The 19679-nt window shown below is 41.8% G+C and overlaps 1 protein-coding gene across 4 annotated transcripts; it reads left to right on the top strand.

Moving 5' to 3' along the window:
• Nucleotides 1–1538: 1538 nt before the first annotated feature.
• Nucleotides 1539–19441, top strand: LOC133413857 (chondroitin sulfate proteoglycan 4-like). Of its 4 annotated transcripts, none has more exons than XM_061698720.1 (22): nucleotides 1539–1738; nucleotides 3840–4003; nucleotides 4470–5582; nucleotides 5656–6048; nucleotides 6154–6272; nucleotides 6370–6478; nucleotides 6574–7899; nucleotides 8228–8320; nucleotides 8657–9148; nucleotides 9222–9356; nucleotides 9569–9757; nucleotides 9830–10012; nucleotides 10604–10780; nucleotides 11307–11505; nucleotides 11583–11714; nucleotides 12141–12316; nucleotides 12405–12597; nucleotides 13401–13572; nucleotides 13672–14050; nucleotides 14135–14287; nucleotides 15229–15810; nucleotides 17559–19441. In XM_061698720.1, exons 1-22 carry the CDS (start codon nucleotides 1675–1677, stop codon nucleotides 18690–18692), a joined length of 7677 nt encoding a protein of 2558 aa, XP_061554704.1. In that variant the 5' UTR covers nucleotides 1539–1674; the 3' UTR covers nucleotides 18693–19441. The 4 variants fall into 4 exon arrangements, with proteins under 4 accessions (XP_061554704.1, XP_061554705.1, XP_061554706.1 ...); XM_061698721.1 differs by having other exon boundaries at nucleotides 12435–12597; XM_061698722.1 differs by lacking the exon at nucleotides 8228–8320.
• Nucleotides 19442–19679: the final 238 nt, after the last annotated feature.

Genomic DNA, 19679 nt, shown 5'->3' on the forward strand with positions numbered 1-19679 from the left:
CAGTATATGACGGAGTTCTGTTCCTCTAGGTAACCTACATTTGCACGTAATTGTACATATTATCTCACTAAACAACACTACCGCAGAAGTAAAGTCAGAATTACAGTAAATATTTGTATGAAAAACAATTCATGACTCTGTTTCACCAATGCAACGTCACAACTAGTAATATTTGACTCCTTCTGACCAATCAAACGGAGCACATGACCAGTCTCCGCACAACCTCTCACAAACGCAGTATACAAAGTGACTTCTTTACATGAAACATGGCATAAATCTATATTTACCTTACAGATAGGCTCGAGCTCACACACAAGTGAGGATATGCAGTAAGGAAAATGGGTGAATGGAATATGGTGGGGGGGGAACTGTCAAATGTCACGCGCTATCATGCGGCCACCTAAAATGTCAACATTTCAGCCTACAACAACTTGGAACTTGAGAAAGACAGAAGAGGCTGTCTCAAACTGTGTTTGCAAAATGTAATGCTCTGTGGAATAAAACCAGCACTTCAAGCACATCACGTGCATGCAAATTGCAGTTTGGTCGACCCACTCAGACCGGTTTGAGCTCTGTTCCTCGCTGTAGAAAGGATTGTAGGCGTTCAAAAGGAGCAGCTTGAGAAAATCAATCCGCAATGTACACACAGCACTGAAGATAAAGATGTAAGTTGGCAGAACCTTTTGAGTAATGAAACAGATGTCAGCACAGCTGATAAATGTGGGTAAATCCACCTGTTGGGGTTCAATATAATCAAATCATATACAAAATTAGTCATCTCTGCCTCATGAGCCTATTGTGCTGTTTCACGTAAACAAAGACACTTAATTAAAGACCATTTATTGTGGCTGAATTTGTCTCTGTTATTCTATTTTTAAAAAAAATCAAGTTATATCGTTGGGCCACAATTTAATTCCTATTTTATATTTTTGTGTATTTGACATTAATGTGCTATTTAAAAAAATTAACAAATTAGAAATTACTCCTTACTCAGTACTCGAGTTTTTCATTTTGTTTATTATTATTTATTATTTGGCTACTTTACCCACATCTGTATGGGTAGCACAAGAAGACACGCTTATTTACCACCATACTATTTCATTGTTTTATATTTATAGCCAAGAAGTGTTTTTCAGACATATTTACAGTTATGACTTTTCTACTTGCGTTAGTGATTGACTACGCTGAAATCCGTTGTAAACCGAGGACCCCTTTTTTTATTTAAACTTTCAGGTGAGGCTCAGTTGAGGTCTAAGTGTATATATGTCAATATATATATTAATTACCAGTTTATCGTAAAATGAAATTTTAAAATAAATCAACAAGGGAAAACTACGAGAAATATAAACGACGCAGAAATAATTCTTACTTTTTGTTGGGATTTTATAGCTCTATTCAGTATTTGGGATGACACTGCCCTCGTGTGGTTACATCTGGCGCTACAGCTGCTTAGAAGAAGGAGGATCAGTGGAGCAGCAGGGTGACACCCACAAGCACAGGTACATTTTTATTTTTTTTTTCAAAGACAGTAATCCAAATCCAGTAGACCAAGAAAAGGCTGTCACATGCTGTAAATAACATGAAGAGACATCAGTGATGGACCTTACTACAAAGAAGGCAGATGTTGCTCTTATTTAAAAAGTAAGCGGGATTTTCAAGGCCCAATAAGTAACAATGGGAAGATTAGTGGCTGAGCTGCTTCTGATCCTGCTCATTTCTACAGGACAAGTTTATGCAGGTAAAGTGTGTGTAAGAGAAGTTCCCGTGTTTTGGAGTGGCTATTTGTAGTACCCTTTTACCACCCTTGCAATGAAGAAAAAAAATGGCAAATGGCAATTTTAATTATTTGTTGTGTTTATAAGTAATTTTGTCACACCACCATGTACGCATAGAAATATGATGCACAAATGGTGTCTTTATTTTCTACACATTTGATTACAATTTTAAACGTGACTATTTGTTCCATCCCTATTTTTTAGAAATAAGTTAATTTGACTTGATTTTCCTATGACTCATATAGTCTTTAAATCCAAGCATATCAGTCAGTCTAGGTTTATTTAACAAATCCAAGTGCAACACTTGTACAAATCTGATGCCATTGTGATACTGTAACAGATAATGCATTGAACACGTTGCCTATGTTTTCATTTATTTTACTCATGGTAGAAAAAAACTGGATGCACTGGAAGTGTGTGAGTGTTGGCAGATTACTAATAGGGTAATCCATAAAATGAAGCAGATTAGCCATAGATGGACAGACAGGATCTTTATAATCTTAATGATGACGAGCACACTGGCTCGGTCTGCTGACTGAGTGTTTCTGTACTGCTGCCTCCATCACAGATAATCGTTTTTGAAATGATGTTGTTTTTCTGTCTCAAAATTAGGAATGATCCATTTTGAACACCGCTTTATGTTACAAGCATAGTGTCATGTCCAATAACGGGTTGATTGATAGTTAGCACTATAAATGAGTGGTTGGCATGTTTGTCACGCAGTTCGGACGTCCTAGGTATGATTCTTGGTTTACCTGTGTGGAGTTTGCTTGTTCTCTCAGTACTTGCATGGGTTTTCCCTTGATACTTCAGATTTCTCGCATATTTGAAAAACATGAATTCTCACATTCAATGAAGACTAAATTGTGCCCCGCGTTTGACTGGTGCCCAGTGCAGGATGCATCTTGCTCAAAGTCAGATGGGATAGGCTCCAGCTAAAACGAGACACTAATGAGGACAAGCACTATAGAAAATGGATGGATGGAAAGTTAGTTTCTCCATGCTTTGACATTTGGTATTTCTAAATCCACTCACACACTCATACTTCCCTGACCTGCATTCTGTGTCTAATGGACGGCAACGCTCCAATGCTGATGCTTTTTAGGTCAAATCAATTTAACCCAAGACTGCATTAGTGTTTACAAATGTGTTATTGTTGAACGCAGTGGCAACCCAAAAGAGATATGTATATTTTAGTTGTTACATGTTTATGTTCCATTGCAAGGCACATACCAACAGTATGTACTGAATGTCAGCAGTAGGGGCAGGATCCAAATACTGTACATCATTATTACCTCTTTTCAACATTCTGTTTTATTGGGGTTGTACATTGCATTCGTGTAAAACTTCACTTCGTCATTCAGAGATGTGTTTCTAATATTTTGGTTACCTCAAGAAATAACTCTCAGTATGATGCAGTGCATTTCTACACTACAACCACAAAAGTAACACATTGTTAATAGTGTATTTAGTATTCAAGTTCAACTGTCACAGCTTCTCCCTCTCAACTTTAAAACAATTAATGAGTCCAATTGAGGCCACAACCTCTATCTGCTAAAAGCCCAACCTGTGTCATTAGGGTCAACAACGAAGTCTAATTAGCATCAGAAAATATTTGGATGGCCAGCTCCAGAGTGCATTAGCTGCCATTATTGAATTTCGATTGCAGGTGTAAAGTGCAGAGTACACACCGCGTTGACAGGCCAGTCAATAGAGGATTGTGTCAGCAGTAGGCTGAGGGCATTAGCACACAGTTTTGTGGGGGGTTTATTACTTGGTGCTAAAATAACTAAAAATGATGTGTTGGCAGATCTCACAGTCGGTTGTAAGAAAGCTATACACTAGGGATAGGCAAAGTAGGGGACACTACATTCTTTGATTTGTTGCATTAATTTAGCTTTATTTCCCCTAAGATTTGTCAGTCGAAAAGTTTTATGAATTGATCTTATTACATAATAGTTGTTTTTTTAACTACACTGTAAGAATTATGATCCATAAAACCCCAAATGACACAATGAGATTAATTCAAGACTGGACCATCTGTCTCTTTTCACATCATTCCAGTGTCATTCTATGGCAACAGCTCCATCCAGCTGCAGACAGTGGAAGCCTCCTTTCAAACATTGCTCCGCTTACAGTTTAGAACTTCTAGTCAGCAAGGCCTGTTATTTTTGGCAATGGGGCCCAGAGACTTCTTGCTGTTGGAGTTGACCTCTGGGTGCCTACAGGTGAGTTACTGCGTGGTTATGATTCATACAGTATGTGTTTACATTTACTATCCCGAAGCCAGGCGAAAAAAGAAGAGTTGAACTCGACTTAGTGTCAGATTGCTCGCAAGGAGCTGCAAAATAGCCTCACTCACTTCTTTTCGGAACAGATATATTTGTGGATCTGAAAAACACCTGTAAATCGCGGCTAGATTTCTGGATCTGAAAAACACCTGTAGATCACGGGTATATTTGTGGATTTGAAAAACACGTGTAAATCACGGATATATTTGTGTAAATAATTTTGAGACGAATCTCTCCATATATGTTTGCATGTGTTTGAACTCAATATGTTGTTGCCATGTCATGTAAAGTCAATTTCTTTGGGATTAAGACAAATGTCTTAATCCCAAAACAGTTTGGACGTAGAAATGGAAGTTTTTCCTCTCTCACACAAGCTTTTTTTTGCCACTACCTCTCCGTTAAGGTACGTGTGGACCTTGGCTCGGGTGAGCGGACTCTGCGCTCAGAAAGCAACGCTAGCCTCAGTGATCTGTTGTGGCACTCTGTCGAGGTCACTCACAACCATCATCGTGTCTCCATGACCGCGGACAGAAGTTCTCACATTCGAGTCCATATGCCAGGACCGGATCTGGAGCTCAGCGTAGACTCCCTTTTTGTTGGCAGTGCATCGGGGCTCAATCATCCTCACTTTGTGAATGTCTCCAATGGTTTTAGAGGTTGTTTAGATGAAGCTGTTTTCAATGAACTCAATCTGCTGTCCAGTTTGAGGCCTTATAATGGCTACGAGACTGTCCATGAGGTGTCTCTGGGGTGTAGTAAGCTGTTTTCAGCAACAGAAGATGATTCTATCCATTTTCACAGCTCTGAAGCATTCATCTCTCTGCCACCCTGGGAGTCGCAACAAGAAGGTGTGTTTGAATGTGACCTGCACCCATCTGGGACAGAGAATGACGGTATAGTGCTGTATAGCGCCGTTCATCAGGGAGGTGGTGTTATATTAGAGATCAGAAACGGTCAATTGGTCGCAAGAGTTGTAACCATAGAGGGGAGTAAGACTGAGTTGTATTCAGATACACAACTCCACAGCAACCACATCTGGTATCCCATCCGGCTGCAAATACTACCCCACAATGTACAGTTGAAGGTAGGTGAAGAGTTGCTACAGGCCAGTCTGAGTCCAGGATTGCAGCTCATGCAACTCAGAGGACCTCTCTTTCTGGGGGGTTTAGAAGAACAAACCTGGAATGACGCAAAAGAAGCTGGACTTGTGTCTCCCAAGGCCCAGTGGAAGGCGACTGAAAGTGGATATTCTTTTAGAGGCTGCCTCAGAGAAATTAAAGTAAACACTCAAAGAACTGGCCTCCCTCATGTGATCATCTCCAAGGACATTACTGTGGGCTGTAAGATAGGCCAAACGCTAGATACCGTTTCCACTTCCAGCCCAATGTATATTCCTGAGTTTGATGCGACGACCGCACAAGAGATAAGTGATAGAAACGTCTCCAACATCCTTTTGCTGAGGAGCCTCGAGGTAGAAGAAGGAAGCTGGACGCCATTGGAGCCTAAACATATAAAGGTACTTAAGTTCTGGCTTTCACTAATACACTAGATACTATCATCTTTTAGTAAGACAATGTCTAATCTTCTAGGTGAATCTTGATTTCATAAAGTTGGGCTTGCAGCCATCTGAGTTAATGTTCCGCATTGAGGAACAGGCAGTTCACGGACACCTGCAGCTTGACCCTGGTCCTGAAGATCCCAAAGGGGGAATTATCCCAGTACCGGGAGAGGAAACAGACCTGGTTTTTAGTATGCTTGACCTCTGGCAGGGCCGAGTGATGTACGTTCACAGCGGCTCAGAGGATCTGCATGATTACTTCATGTTCTCCATCTTCTCAAACTACAACAAGGAGCTTCCTGTGTATCTGAAGGAGCACCACCTGTACCGGTTTGACATCAGTATCAGTCCTGTTAATGATGCACCAATGCTCAGCCTGCAACAGGGAAATGTTTTTACGCTCCTCCAAAATTCCAAACGGAAGGTAGGTATTAATGATTTCATGGACAAGAAATGCAATGTCTAAAAACTACATTCCAGTGAGTTATCAAACATGAAAGACTGAAGTATACATCGACAATGTCACCAGCTGACAAGAGATGTGCTGAACGTATCAGACCCTGATAGCAGTCATGCTGATTTGATCGTCAGCTCCATGGGAAACTTCGACGAGGCCGGACATCTTGAACACAAAGATTACCCTGACAGGTTGGTTGGATGGCTAGTGAGGCTTTCAATTCCAGATTGCCAGTCTAACACAAAAAATATCAAAGCATTGAATGACATAATTGCATCTTTTCTCCAGGGCCGTTAAAGTGTTCTCCCTGTATGATCTGGAGGAGGGTAAGATTAGCTTTGTCCACACAGGAGTCTCTACCTCCAGAATGGCACTCAGGGTCAGCGATGGTCAGAAGGTAAGTCTTGCAGTCACTAAAACACACACTAATTGAGATTGGATGCTTTTCTAATAAATATACTTTGCAGTTGATCTGTTTCTTTTCCTTTTCAGTTCAGCACCACAGTCATTTTGGGGATTCTTGCAGTGGAGCTTGAGCACAAACTGGTGAACAACACTGGACTGGAGGTGAACCAGGGCGGAGCGTCACTCATCACCACCAATCATCTTGCAGTACAAGTTAACGTGGTTGATCAGCCCCTGGAAATTCTCTATAATGTCACAGAGCGGCCTCAGTACGGTGAACTCCAATGTTTACACTCAAGTGGCAAATGGAAACTGACAACGGTCTTCTCTCAGAAACTTTTAGAAAAAGAACAGATCAGGTACCTGAGCACTTACCGTGGCATCCAGACTCAGAATGTCACTGAGCAGTTAGAATGCAAAGTCAGCATCGGTTCTTTTGCAACAGAGAAGTTTGTGTTTTCCATTGTGGTACGATGGATTCATTTTAAGGTCACAAGAAGCAAGATGGAGGTCAACGGTGTTCTGAAAGTTGTTGTCACTCCTAAAGACCTTCATGTCATCACCAAGGGTGTTAAACTCAATGACAGTGACCGCTATTTCAGACTTCTAACTGAGCCCAAGAAAGGTCAGCTATTACTCATTGATACAGTTCTAAAAAGAGACTCCACTTTCAGCCAGAAGAATATCACAGATGGCTTAGTGACATATGAGCTGTTCGAGAAACTGCCTGACGACACAAGAGACATTTGTAGCTTTCAGGCGTTTTCCACCCTCGCCAACTCAACAAGTCACAATTTCAGAATCCATATCAGACCTGAGTCAACCGACTTCACCATAGTAAACAAAGGCCTTTCAGTCATTGAAGGAGGAAGTAAAATCATTACGAAAAGTATTCTCTTCACTCACACAACGAGCAACCGCGAGGTCCACTACAGGATTACGGTGCAGCCGAGGCACGGTCAATTAAGGAGGATCAACCTCTCCAATTCGACCTCCATAAACGACAACATTGTAGCCTTCACCAATCAGGATATCATTGAAGAAAGGGTGGTGTATGTTCATGATGACAGCGAAACCAAGCAGGATTTGTTCGCTTTTCAAACTGTGGTGTACAACCCAACCAAACTCAATGGCAGAAAGGAGGAAAGAAACACAGTGGAACACATCGTAAACATCGCCATCCAACTCATCAACGATCAGCGACCTGTCAGGGTCGTCGATAAAGTTTTCCACGTGGCCCGAGATGGCCAGAGGTTAGTGACTTTGAATGACCTTTGTTACCGGGACGATGACTCAGACTTTGAGGATGACTGGTTGGTGTACACACGGAGGGGAATTCCAATGGGGGAGCTGGTCCTGGCTAGTGCGCCCAATCACAAACTCTACGAGTTCACCCAGCGAGATCTCAAGCAGGTTTTTTTAACATTTTTTAATACAGCATGTTCATACGTACCAATATATGGGTTTTCTGAATAACAGAAGATCGAAGAATATTATATGCGCTCTCACTCAAAAGTTTGGACACACTTTATCATGGTATTGAGTGAGAAACTGTGTCCAAACGTTGGACTGGTAGTGTGTATAGTGTTTTATTAATCAAAGGGCATTTTCTGGTTCTGTCTAGATATTAGAAGTCTGGTCCTAGACTTAACTTATATAACAATTCATAAAACGTAATTTAATTGGAATGCATTTGCTTTTTTTTCCCTTCAACTGTCTCAATTTTCACTTTGTCCCACAGAAAAATGTACTGTTTGTACACAGGGGAGTCAGCTTTGGTCGTTTCGTTTTTTTTGTGTCTGATGGGAAACATTACGTTTCTACCTTAATGGAGGTAAAATATTTTCTTTTATCCATGCTAAAAGTATTGTTTTCCCAATTTTGAAACTCAACACCCAAATCAGTAATTTGGTTGTTCTGTGGACCTGAATTTAATGTCATATCATCAAGAACACAGGACACCAGAATTACAACAAACATGAATCCAAAAAAGAAAGTCTTTGCTTCCTAGATGATGATGATGTTGATGATGATGATGATGACGATGATATTAATCAGTTAAATCACATTTTAATCTGACAATTGATCTACAAATTCTAAATTTGGGACAGGCCACTTTAATGGGTCCATAATATTTCTTTTGTGCGATAAATCTCTTTCTTTGATGCAGGTGAAGGCACAAGATCCTTACCTTGAAGTGAGCACCAACACAGGCCTTATGGCCCAGCGGGGTGGGATAACAACTCTGACCTCATATAACCTCAGTGTCTTCAGCAACCTGGACATCCGAGAGCCACAGCAAGTCACGTTTGAGGTCTTCCTTCCGCCCAAACATGGCGTCCTCCGCTTTAATGAAGGTGAAGCTGCAGCAGTGCCAGGTGCTGTTTCGTTGTTCACCCAGGAGGATCTGGAGATGGAGCGATTAGTCTATCACCATGACGGCAGCCATGTATTGTCCGATGTGTTTAATATAACGGCAAGAGCAAGGGAAAGAACCAGAGAGGGACGGCCAGACGATAGGAGGAGGGAGGTGCGTCTGGACATTGGACTGCATATAAAAATCTACCTCGAGAGTCATCAGAGGCCACCAACAGTCATAAGTAACCATCCAGTGGTGGTGGCGGAGGGGCACAATGTCTCCTTAAACAAGGACCATTTAGAGGTAAACCAGTAGATTTTGGGATTGAAAGAAAACCTAATATTTTTCATATTGTCATATAACTACTTACCTACAGGTGGTTCATGAGGACAGCCAGCCTTCAGAGATAGTCTTCACCATCCAAAATCCTCCGACCCTGGGCTTGATCGAGATGTTTTCCCCTGAGAAAAAGCGTCGAACAAAAAATGGGGGTCAGAGGCGTCTCTTCCGGGTGCATAAAATTTTACAACTAACCTTAATCAAAGCTTTTACAATTAACCTTACATGAACTATACTTACCAGCTACTACCAAACTTTGTCTTAAATTTGGTGATCAATAGGCACTTGAAATTTGCACTTCAAAAATGTCCAACATTTTCCAGCAGATAATGGGGTTGGTAAATTAAAGCTCTCTAATTAGACTTGTCCTTCTGGAATTTATAGGAATTCAGATGGCAGCCAACAAACTCTTTCACCCAGGAGGACATCAACAAGGGTTTTATCATCTACCATCAGAGGGCTACAGGAAGCAGGACCAATGACTCTGCTCTTTTGGAGGCCACCAATGGGTTCACCAAGGTTGGACCCATCAGACTGGAGATTGACATAATTCCAACACTGCTGCCTCTAAAGGTTAAACCAAATGGAAGAAGAGCCAGGTCTTGATGAAACTGCAAAATATTCAAGTCATGTTTAATTCTGTAGGTGTCTGACTTGAACTTGGATGAGGGGTCGTCACTGCTGCTCACACTTGACATCATCACGTTTGATAGTCATCACTTTTCAGGGATGAATTTCCTCTATCAGATTGTTGTTCCTCCACGACACGGTCACTTGGAGCACAGCCGGATCCCGGGGATGCCCATCACTGCATTCACGCACACTGAGGTGCATGCAAGTCTCCTCTAAATTGAATTTTCTGAACGCATCTTGTTTCATTTAAATGGGGTACACACATAACCGATATTTAAAATGTGAGAGAAAACCTGCATCTGTCGTGTACCGCTCTAAAAGTGTGTGGCGTGTTTCAGATGACAAACGCAACACACCATACACATAATGATGTCTGTCATAGTACCAAAGGTTAGTGACATAGCACACAGCGCCACAGTATACAGACTGCTGGACAATACACAGTAAGTAGAAGTACAAGAAGAAATAGAAGAAGCTTGGTCTTGACCAGGCACATCAGGATTTATGGTAATCGTAGTGATCATAAATATTGAACAGATTTAGCATTTACGATTGTCAATCACGACCGTTTTCTGAGCAAATCAGGAAGGAAAAACTGCTCTTAACACACACCACACTACCAGATAGTTCATCCGGTTAATATTTTAGAGACGTCCGATAATAGGATCTTTGCTAACCTTAAACGGAAGGGCATAATAAATTCTCAAATTCCTGACAGCTTATCAGTAAGTGTGTACACCGTTTTAGGGTTATTTTTGTCGAACATAAAGAATTTGGATTTTCCAGGTGGAACGGGAATACATTTCCTATATCCATGACGGCAGTGACACAGTGAGAGACAACTTCACCATCATAGCTAATCAGACAGAGAACCAGAAGCACAGTCTGCCATGTATTGTCCACATCAATGTCACGCCTGTCAATGATGAGACGCCCGTTGTTACAAACAACAAGGGGCTGAAGGTAGGACGTAACAACCACAAAAAAAATATTTTTGGAAATGAGTAGAAGATCTTGCCCAATATAATTGCAGTGGTCCCTTTTGAACTCTGGTTGCGATTCCAACAAGAAATCAAAACCCAGACAATATCGGGTTAGATGGTACATACCATCATGCATCAACTGATCTTTCTTTTCAAAGAGTTTTTTTGCATTCATGAGGGAAGATTTTTTCTGTGTATATACCCTTTCACGTCATTGATAGTGAATTGGTACATTCGTCTGACTTCGGTGCAAGTGCATGGGTTCAGTCCCCACTTGGTGACGGTGTGAATGTGATTGTGAGAGGGTGTAGTCCGCCTTTTGTCCAAAGCCGGCCAAAATAAGAAAATGATAGAAGTAAGAATGGAAATATTTGAAAGTGGAACCCCGTCAAAGGTGAGGCTCGGTACCCCGGAAAACAGATTGGGCCTGAGTTCTAAGGGTTTGCTGTACTCCCCGGAAATCCCAAATTATTTCCTCTTCTAAATCCAATCATTGTTCCTCTCAGGTTTGGGTGGGTTCAGTGACAGAAATCTCTGTGGACGATCTATGCGCAGAGGACTCAGATACTCCACCCGAGTCGCTCGAGTTCATCGTCACACCACCCAGTAATGGTTACCTAGCTCTGAGGAGTTCCCCTTCCAGACACATCCTGAACTTCACGCAAAGTCACATTGAAAATGGCCAGCTGGTCTTTGCGCACAGTGGTGAGACATAAAAAATTCAAGAGGTGGTTAATGAATATTATTGGATTGATGCTGGCACTCTCTTTTCTCTGTTTTAGGTGCTTTGTCTGGTGGTTTCCACTTTCAAGTTAATGATGGCGTGAACTTTGCCCCTCGCCAGATCTTCAGCACAACAGCTCATTCTCTTGTTCTTACACTACAGAGAAACCATCCAATTGAGGTCTACCCAGGTATACAAACTTTTAATTACACTACAGCGATTGAAATCTATTACACACGAGAAAAGGACCTGAGCCTGTTAGACTGATTTAAGATTATATTTGTTAGATAAGATTCATTGTTAGATTCACAAATTCAGTGGTTTTAACCTACATATTAACAGATTAAACATCAATGAATGATGGAGTCCATCATGTCTTTAAATGTTCCTTGTCTGTGCTCTATCAGTTACAATTCTCATCCAAACATCTTAAACTTTTCATCCTATTTCTAATCAAGAATTCAGTACAAGAATTTGAAGTAGCCGAAGACAAAGAACAAATCAATATTATTTCTATGTCTAAGCAAGAGTACTACAGCCTTTTGAATATTGTTTTAATTTTATTTTCTTTAGACCTGGTCTGAAGCTCACTGTGTCTGTTGTTTTCACTTTAAAGGTTCAGTGACGCCAATTTCGGAGAAGGAGCTTCAGGTAGTGACCAACGACCCCACTGCCAATGGAAGAAACCACACTGTGGAGTTTATAGTGACTGTTCCTCCAAAACTTGGCCGCTTGGTCCGTCACATGCCTGACAACTCAACTCAGGACGTTTCTACATTCACACAGACCATGGTGGTCACCATTTATGTCTCTGAATGCATAACAGTATTTCATTTTAATGTAGAAATCTGGTAAATTTCAGTTCTTATTTATGCCTTAGGTGAATTCAGGGGTTATTTTGTATGATCAGAACAAGCCAGAGTCGGTGGGATGGTTGGCTGGAGATACGTTTTCTTTCACTGTGTCTTCTCCTCCTGCCTTCCTTCCGCCAACCACCTTCACCATCTTGATCTCCTACCAGGCAAACAAACATCATGATCATCAACATCACACCAGACTCTCCAACAACGCAGGTATACGCTGTCAAAAATAAGGGCCTATATACTGTATGTTTCTCAAGGTATAATCTAGCTAATTATTCAACTGTTAATGTAATTGTTTATTCAGGGGGTCCTTGGTTTACTCAGTATATAAATGTAAACATTTGAATGAAAATAACTTCTAACCCATAAATATAAAACAATAAAATGAGTATCAATGCAGTGGTACCTAAGTGTGCATTGTTGCGCTCTTGAAACTGCGTACGTCGGTATGAAGCTATACGTGTCATATTTAAAAAGTCACAGGTATCTTCCAAACAAGTCAAACTGTTAAAGGTATACATGCACTACTTTTAGCCAATTTCCACCTTCAGTACAGTTCACAATCTTTCATTTCCTCTAAAGTCCTTATCATTTTTGTCAAACTGCCATCAGGATACCAAATACAGTTGAAGGTATCTAAAGAGGTGGAGCCAAACACTATGCTGTTGATTGATTGGTTGACAGAAAATCAGCACGAAAAGTGGTGCGACACCGGGAACAGAATAGGAAGAAGATCACGCGACAACATGCATATGCCAAAAAGCTCAATCACGAAATGCTGGAAATCTACCATTGTTGTCCTTGGTCATCTGGGTTATGTGACTTACATCTTTGTTGAAATCTTTGGCGGTTTATACAATGTCAAGCGGGTTGTATAATTGACACAGCTATCACATCCAATGCCGTTTGTACTGCTTGGTAGAAATGTGGCAAGCAGAATTGTAAAGGTCCAGAAGTACTCTAAAACAATTTTTTTCATTTTAGACAGGTAAACTTTACTTTTTGTGTCTCAGGTGCTGTGGTGTCAGAGGGTGGCAAGGTTACAATTGACCAATCTAAACTTGATGCCTCTAATCTCCTGTGGAAAGTGCCCAAGCCCCTCCAGAAAGACCACCAGGTTGTTTACCGTGTTATTTCCCTGCCACACCATGGAGCTTTGTCAATCCAAGGATTTAACCTCACCAGGTCTCTTAATTCCTTCCACCCTCAGCTTTAAGGCATCTGTTTTAATTGCGTAGGTTGGGTGCAGACAATTCTTTATATATGGTTTGTTTTTTCTTCAAGGGACCAACCAGATTTCTCTCAGATCACTCTGAACAAGTTTGGCATCACATACATACATGATGACTCTGAGACCACAAGTGACAGCTTCACTTTCCAGGCCTGGGTGGCTCCTCTGGATGCCTCCTCGTCTTCATCTCCGTCTCACATGTCCGCTTTTTCCTCGGATTCCTCCTTGTCGTCATTCTATTCGGCCTCGTCTTCCCTTTCATCAGTAGACTTGGAGTCTTATCACCACGTCGAGGACAGCCTGACGGTGACAGAGACTTTCAACATTACAGTGATGCCAGTCAACGACCAACCACCACTGCTAAGGAACAGATCCCCCAGTATGAAGGTTGTAGTTGGGGAGCGAGTAATAATTGGACCAGACAAACTGCAGGTGGGTGGGCACATTTTTGCACTGCTTGATACAAAATAAAATGTGTTGCTTTTGCTAACAATCTGTTTTCATCTACAAGAACAGGTAGAAGATCATGACACCCCTCCGGAGGAGCTGCATTACCTTGTGATCAGTAAGCCCAACAACGGCTACTTGACTCTTGGCGAAAGACCAGAACCAGTGACGTCGTTCACCCAGTACGATGTCAATCACGGCCGGCTGCATTTTATCCAACAGGTGAAAAAGTCAGAGACTTTCCATCTTTAATGATGTTTGCCCATTTGTGTGCTTTAGAAAGCAGAACATGTGCATGCGCTTGAGTCATTATCTGTAAATCATTTGTCCTCGGTTAGCCAATAGCAGGATTCAAAGGAGACCTGCATTTTTTTTTCAATAAAAAAAACACTTTTCCCAGGTGTTTTGACAATTTTTTGTGAAATTATTCTGTCAAAATACCCCAAGGATCGAGACTTACAGATCACTGAATAAAGCATTTTTTTAAGACTCTCAGAACTGTCTAATGAGCAACCGATGCCGAGTATGGCTTTCATTACCATGATGGCCGACGGTGGAGCGAGGTAAGGCAGTTGAAGAGGCAAACGGCTCTACTTGCGGAAATGGAAAAAGCGCCTGTAAAGAGAAAAAAAAAAATTTCACTCGCTGAGGCAGCATTTAAAAATGTAAGTATGTGCGGATTAACAGAAGTTAACGCTGTTAGCTGATGATAATCTGTACATCCAACAAAATTCAGTGCAGCTCTGCTCACCTTTTAGATTCGCCTTTGGATGATAGTGTTTCACAGTGTATTCTCACGGCCGGACTCTGGCTGTTTCTTGAAAGTTGCTCTGGATCTTTGTCCAGTTTATCTGCCAAGTCATTGATGGAGAAGCTTTGTGTGGGGGTAATTATTTTGTAAATTAGCCCCAGTGTTACGCAGCAGGCAGGCAGAAGTGAAGAACGGCTTGTTCAAAAAAGCATTTTTATTTTTGTTTTAGTAGGCAGATAGCATTCAAATTTAATGGGTGGGCAGCCCCTTACAGAGGCCAAACTTTTTGCATCCAAGAAATTAAAAAGTACATTTTGCATAAAACATACTATTTAACTTAATTTGTTTCTTTCTATACTTTTCATTAATTTCTGTCTTTTATTTTCTCTCCTCTTTGGTTTGGATTCACCAGGGCGAGCCTTCAACTGGCGTTTTCTACTTTAACATCACTGATGGACATCATCGTCCACTCTACAAACTGTTCAGTTTGGAGGTGATAAAGCCCTCTGTCTTCATTGTGAACAACACTGGCCTATCATTGGTGCAAGGCAGGACAGCAGTGATCCTGACAACCAACCAGCTCGCAGCTCAAACAAACAGTCGCAGCCAGGCCAAGATCACCTACACGGTCACCACACACCCTCATCATGGACGTATTGCCATAAATGACCAGGAGGTCATGACCTTCTTCCACGAGGATCTCCAGTATGGCCGTGTTGTTTATCACATGACTGATCTTAGCGAATCGGAGGACAGCTTTCAAATCTCAGTGTCAGCCTCGGCGCCAGGTGTTGAATATGGAAATGTGACTGCACAGACGGTGAAGGTGGTAGTGCGACCTCTCATCTATCTGCGAGAACCAGTGAAAGTCCCCAGTGGCATCGCTGTGAAACTGGGGAAAGCCATGATGGACGCCTCCGAGCTGGCGAGAATCAGCAGAGTCAATCCGGTCTTTGAGGTTCTGTCTCCACCAAAACATGGAAAACTAGTCAAGGTATGGATCCTTCTGTTCATCTTGTTGTCAATTTCTCATTTCATAATTGCTCAAAGTGGCTGTATAAACAAGAGCACAAAAAACAAAAATGAGAAAAAGATTTGCAGTTGTCTGCCCTGACAATTTTTTGCGCAGATTAGGGAGGAATAATTCTGCCCGATTATTGTACAGTACTATGTGTGTACTCTCCTTTAGTCACCGATTACATCACCAAACAAATCTACATCTTCTGTTTCTGTTCATCTCAAAGTACCCTAACAAAAGCAACAATCCTCCTGCTTTTATCAAGATATCTTACATAATAAAACAAAGTAGATGAAGTAAAGTGTCTGTATCAATGACACGCAAAATTGTCTGTAATTATTGGTCAGTGTGAAATTAAGAACTCTATTTGACATAGGATAAGCAACGTCAGAAATTTGCAGATGACACCTCTCTATCAGTCACTATTATGAACTAGTCTTCATGTGTTCAATGATTGTTTTTCTACGCCAGAGCAAAGAGCCTAGGGTTTCGAATGGTATTTGGCATAAGATTGCAAAAGTATTCTGAAGTAAATATCTACAGATGGCCAGATTATCATTCGTTGAATTTTCAGGTCTCAATGATTTGATGATGTCAAAGCAAGATTCATGTTGTTGATCAGGCTTGTGTTTCCCCTCTTCACAAATGTAATCAATATAAGGGGGCGTTAACCACTAGAGGTCAGCAAAAGCAGCTAAGTACTGTAAAACAGTCAAAGTACTGTACAGTATTTAATGTATTTTGATATACAGTACTTACTGTGCAAAATACAACAGCGCCATGACCTCTGCTAATTATTCTAGTTGTAGTAATATCATTAATAGTTAGATTTAAAAATTTACCCCATCAGTATTGATAATTATAATAACATTATTAGTTATTGATACAATTATTGATATACGCAGTCTTCTAAGCCTTTTGCCAATCCCTCTCTCCTATTGCCTCTCTCTATTTCTGCATCTCCACCTCCATCCAGCCGCTGGAGGGCAAACGGCAGCAATATCGCTGGCGTCGGGCGGAATCCTCGCATCTCTAAAATCATCCCTTTTCAGGGAACCAAAAACTAAAAAATAAAAAGCATCTTTGCTGAGGCATTAACGTTGCATCATCAAAGAGAGCAAGCCATTTTGAACACTTAAATTAGTCAAACAGTTGTAAAAACAACAGACCCATGTGAGGACTGACTAAGAGTGGATAGAAGGGTTTGTGAAAAAATATTAAAATTGACCGATTTTGGAAATAGGTTTTAGCCCAAGTGATATGTAATGTGCCTTTGGAGAACTGTTGTGAATTGGTGTTGTGTAAAACCGACTTTATTAAACCATCAATCGTGTATACTGCTTAACCGCATTAGGGTCGTGGGTGGGCTGAAGTCCATCCCATCTGACTTTGGGTGAGAGGTGGGGTACACCCTGGACTGGTTGCTGGACCATCACAGGATTTTATTAATCCCATGCGGGAAATTAAGAGATTAGAGTGGCAGTGTCAAATTTTTTGGGAGGGGTTTCGGCACAGGTCACATTAGTGGTTTCCTTCAGAGGGTCATTATAACTGTGTAATAAATGTATAATCGCCTCATTACATATACATATTAGATATACAAAATAAATTGATGGATATCAAATTTTAAAATCAGAAGTCAAGGAAAACAGTTAGTTCAACTATTGCATTTATTTGACACTGTAATAAGAGCAACTGTCTTTGCTGTGCCTTCATGTATGCAGATGACATATGATCCCAATGGAGACCCAGAGGTCTTGAAGTCGTTTACTTTCCGTGACGTGGTGCAAGGACGCGTTGCCATCGAGGAGACACTGAGCGACAGCGACAGTCAACTCCCGAGTAACAAATCTGTGCTCGCGACAACTCGAGGCCACACCCCCGCCAGGCCTCTCAATGATTCCTTTATCTTCATGCTGAAGGCCGGCAACGTCCAACCGGCCAAAGGTGAGCTTCACTTCACCATTTTACCTCACCACCAAATGCGTCATGGGCTGCTTGGCTCGAAAAAAGCGGATGGTGCGAGTAATGAACATGAGATGACGCGCCTGCCGCCACGGAACAAGACCACCACTGGAGGGGGAAGAGAAGGGTGGCGAAAAGGAGCCCCCACGTCAAGCAGGGTGGAAATGGATTTGCACCCTCACATCCTGACACATAAGAACCACAATAAGACACACCATAAGCAGAGACCTCACCACCGCACGGCCAACCATACACGCGGTGGGAGTCACAGCAGCCGGTCAGGGAGTGGTGGGGAGGCAACTAGATGGGGGCGTGGATCACTCCCACAGCCTCGCCCTCCCTCCGAGCCAGAACACAGTCCGGCAAAGCCTCCTGACACCCGTCCATTTCACGTGGAGGTTCTGCCAAGGCCAGCCTCGGACCCCCTACTCATCATCCTGCCCCTTTTGGCCTGTTTGCTCCTCATCGTCATCCTGGTGGTGTTGATCCTGGTGTTCCGACACCGAAAGGAGAAGCAGGCCAGGATGCGTCTCCTCCAGGAGCTCGCCGCGGTGCACTTACCCACCGAGGGCAGCCCGTACTTGGGCCGGCCGGAGCGAAGCGTGGCCATGCCCTCCGTGGTGGTCACCCCGCTTGGTGCAGCTAGCTGTCCTGCCTCACCAAGGGCACCGGAAGGCCCCAGGAGGCGGAGTCTGGCCCCTGGAATGACTTTCTGGGGACCATTTGATGCTGAAGCTACAAGCAGTGATGAGAATGTGAGAGGTTGTGAAAGTAATACAAGAGAGAAAGTTGCTAGTAGAAATTCATTACCAGCCATCTTTGTAGATTTCAAGACCACTCGTAGATCTAAATCCCCCACACCAACGCTTAAAGACAACCTGTATTGGGTTTGATTGAAGTACAGTATTCCCACATATACTCACAATTCGCCATTTGCAAATTCACCTGTTTATAGATTTTTGTTGTGTGTTTCTGTGTTTAATAACTCTGCCCTGCCAACTATGTTGAAGTAAGGGAAGGAGCTTCATTTTGTCAGGCCATAGCCTTGTTTAATAGAAAAGTAGTGCTTTTCCACCATCGTATGGCATCTACAGGCAATTATAAACCTCTTTAGAGGGGGGTCAATTACCCGCAGATTTTTGGTATTCGTGACTAGGCTCGATTTCTACCCCACGTGAATAGCAAGGTAACGCTGTACTATAACTCAAATGCAAACTGTGCCTTATAGGTGTACAATATGCATTGCTGAAGGAGACACACCTTATTTATTGTGCATGCTTAGAAGAATTGGTTCCTTTATTAATTTTATTTTGTTTAAAAATGTATATACTTATATATGTAAATAGACCAACAATAACCCACTAATTTACAGGTTTGTAGAACTGCACTGCATCATACTTAAGAGTTTTATTAATGTTTTTCATCCATCCGTCCATTGTGAGCTGGACCCTATCCCAGCTGATTTAGGCTAAGAAGCTGTGTGCCCCAAAATTAAAAGAAATTGCTATGTAAAATGGTTTTCTCTTTTGTAATGGCATGATATGTCAGTAATTGGCATTTGCATGGGGAATTTGCACCCCTTTGCAGAGTCACCCTCTGTAAAAGAGATTCAGTATGGGGGTGGGGGTTTTAGGTTTGTTTGCCTGGTTTTTTTTTTCTGCTTAGAAAAACATTAGGTTTTACTGCAGGGCTGTTAAACAGCATTCATTTGTTACAAATAAATCAACGAGTGTACATTTGACCTGGTTCTACAGGGTTCTGTTTGGTTGTGTAAATGTTTCAAATTAGTCAGAAAAACAATACAGTAGAAGAAAATGAGTATGAGCAGTAGCCTGATTAAAGAATGGCTTATTATTCAACACAGGAAAATGAAAAGGAAG

The sequence above is a fragment of the Phycodurus eques genome, chromosome 15 (genome assembly GCF_024500275.1).
Source record: "Phycodurus eques isolate BA_2022a chromosome 15, UOR_Pequ_1.1, whole genome shotgun sequence".
Taxonomy (NCBI): Eukaryota; Metazoa; Chordata; class Actinopteri; order Syngnathiformes; family Syngnathidae; genus Phycodurus; species Phycodurus eques.

Coding starts and splice junctions, on each gene's coding strand:
- LOC133413857 (XM_061698720.1), top strand. CDS start 1,675: ATGGGAAGATTAGTGGCTGAGCTGCTTCTGATCCTGCTCATTTCTACA. Junction 9,758..9,829: donor CAACACTGCTGCCTCTAAAG/GTTAAACCAAAT, acceptor TTAATTCTGTAG/GTGTCTGACTTGAACTTGGA. Junction 14,051..14,134: donor TTGGACCAGACAAACTGCAG/GTGGGTGGGCAC, acceptor CTACAAGAACAG/GTAGAAGATCATGACACCCC.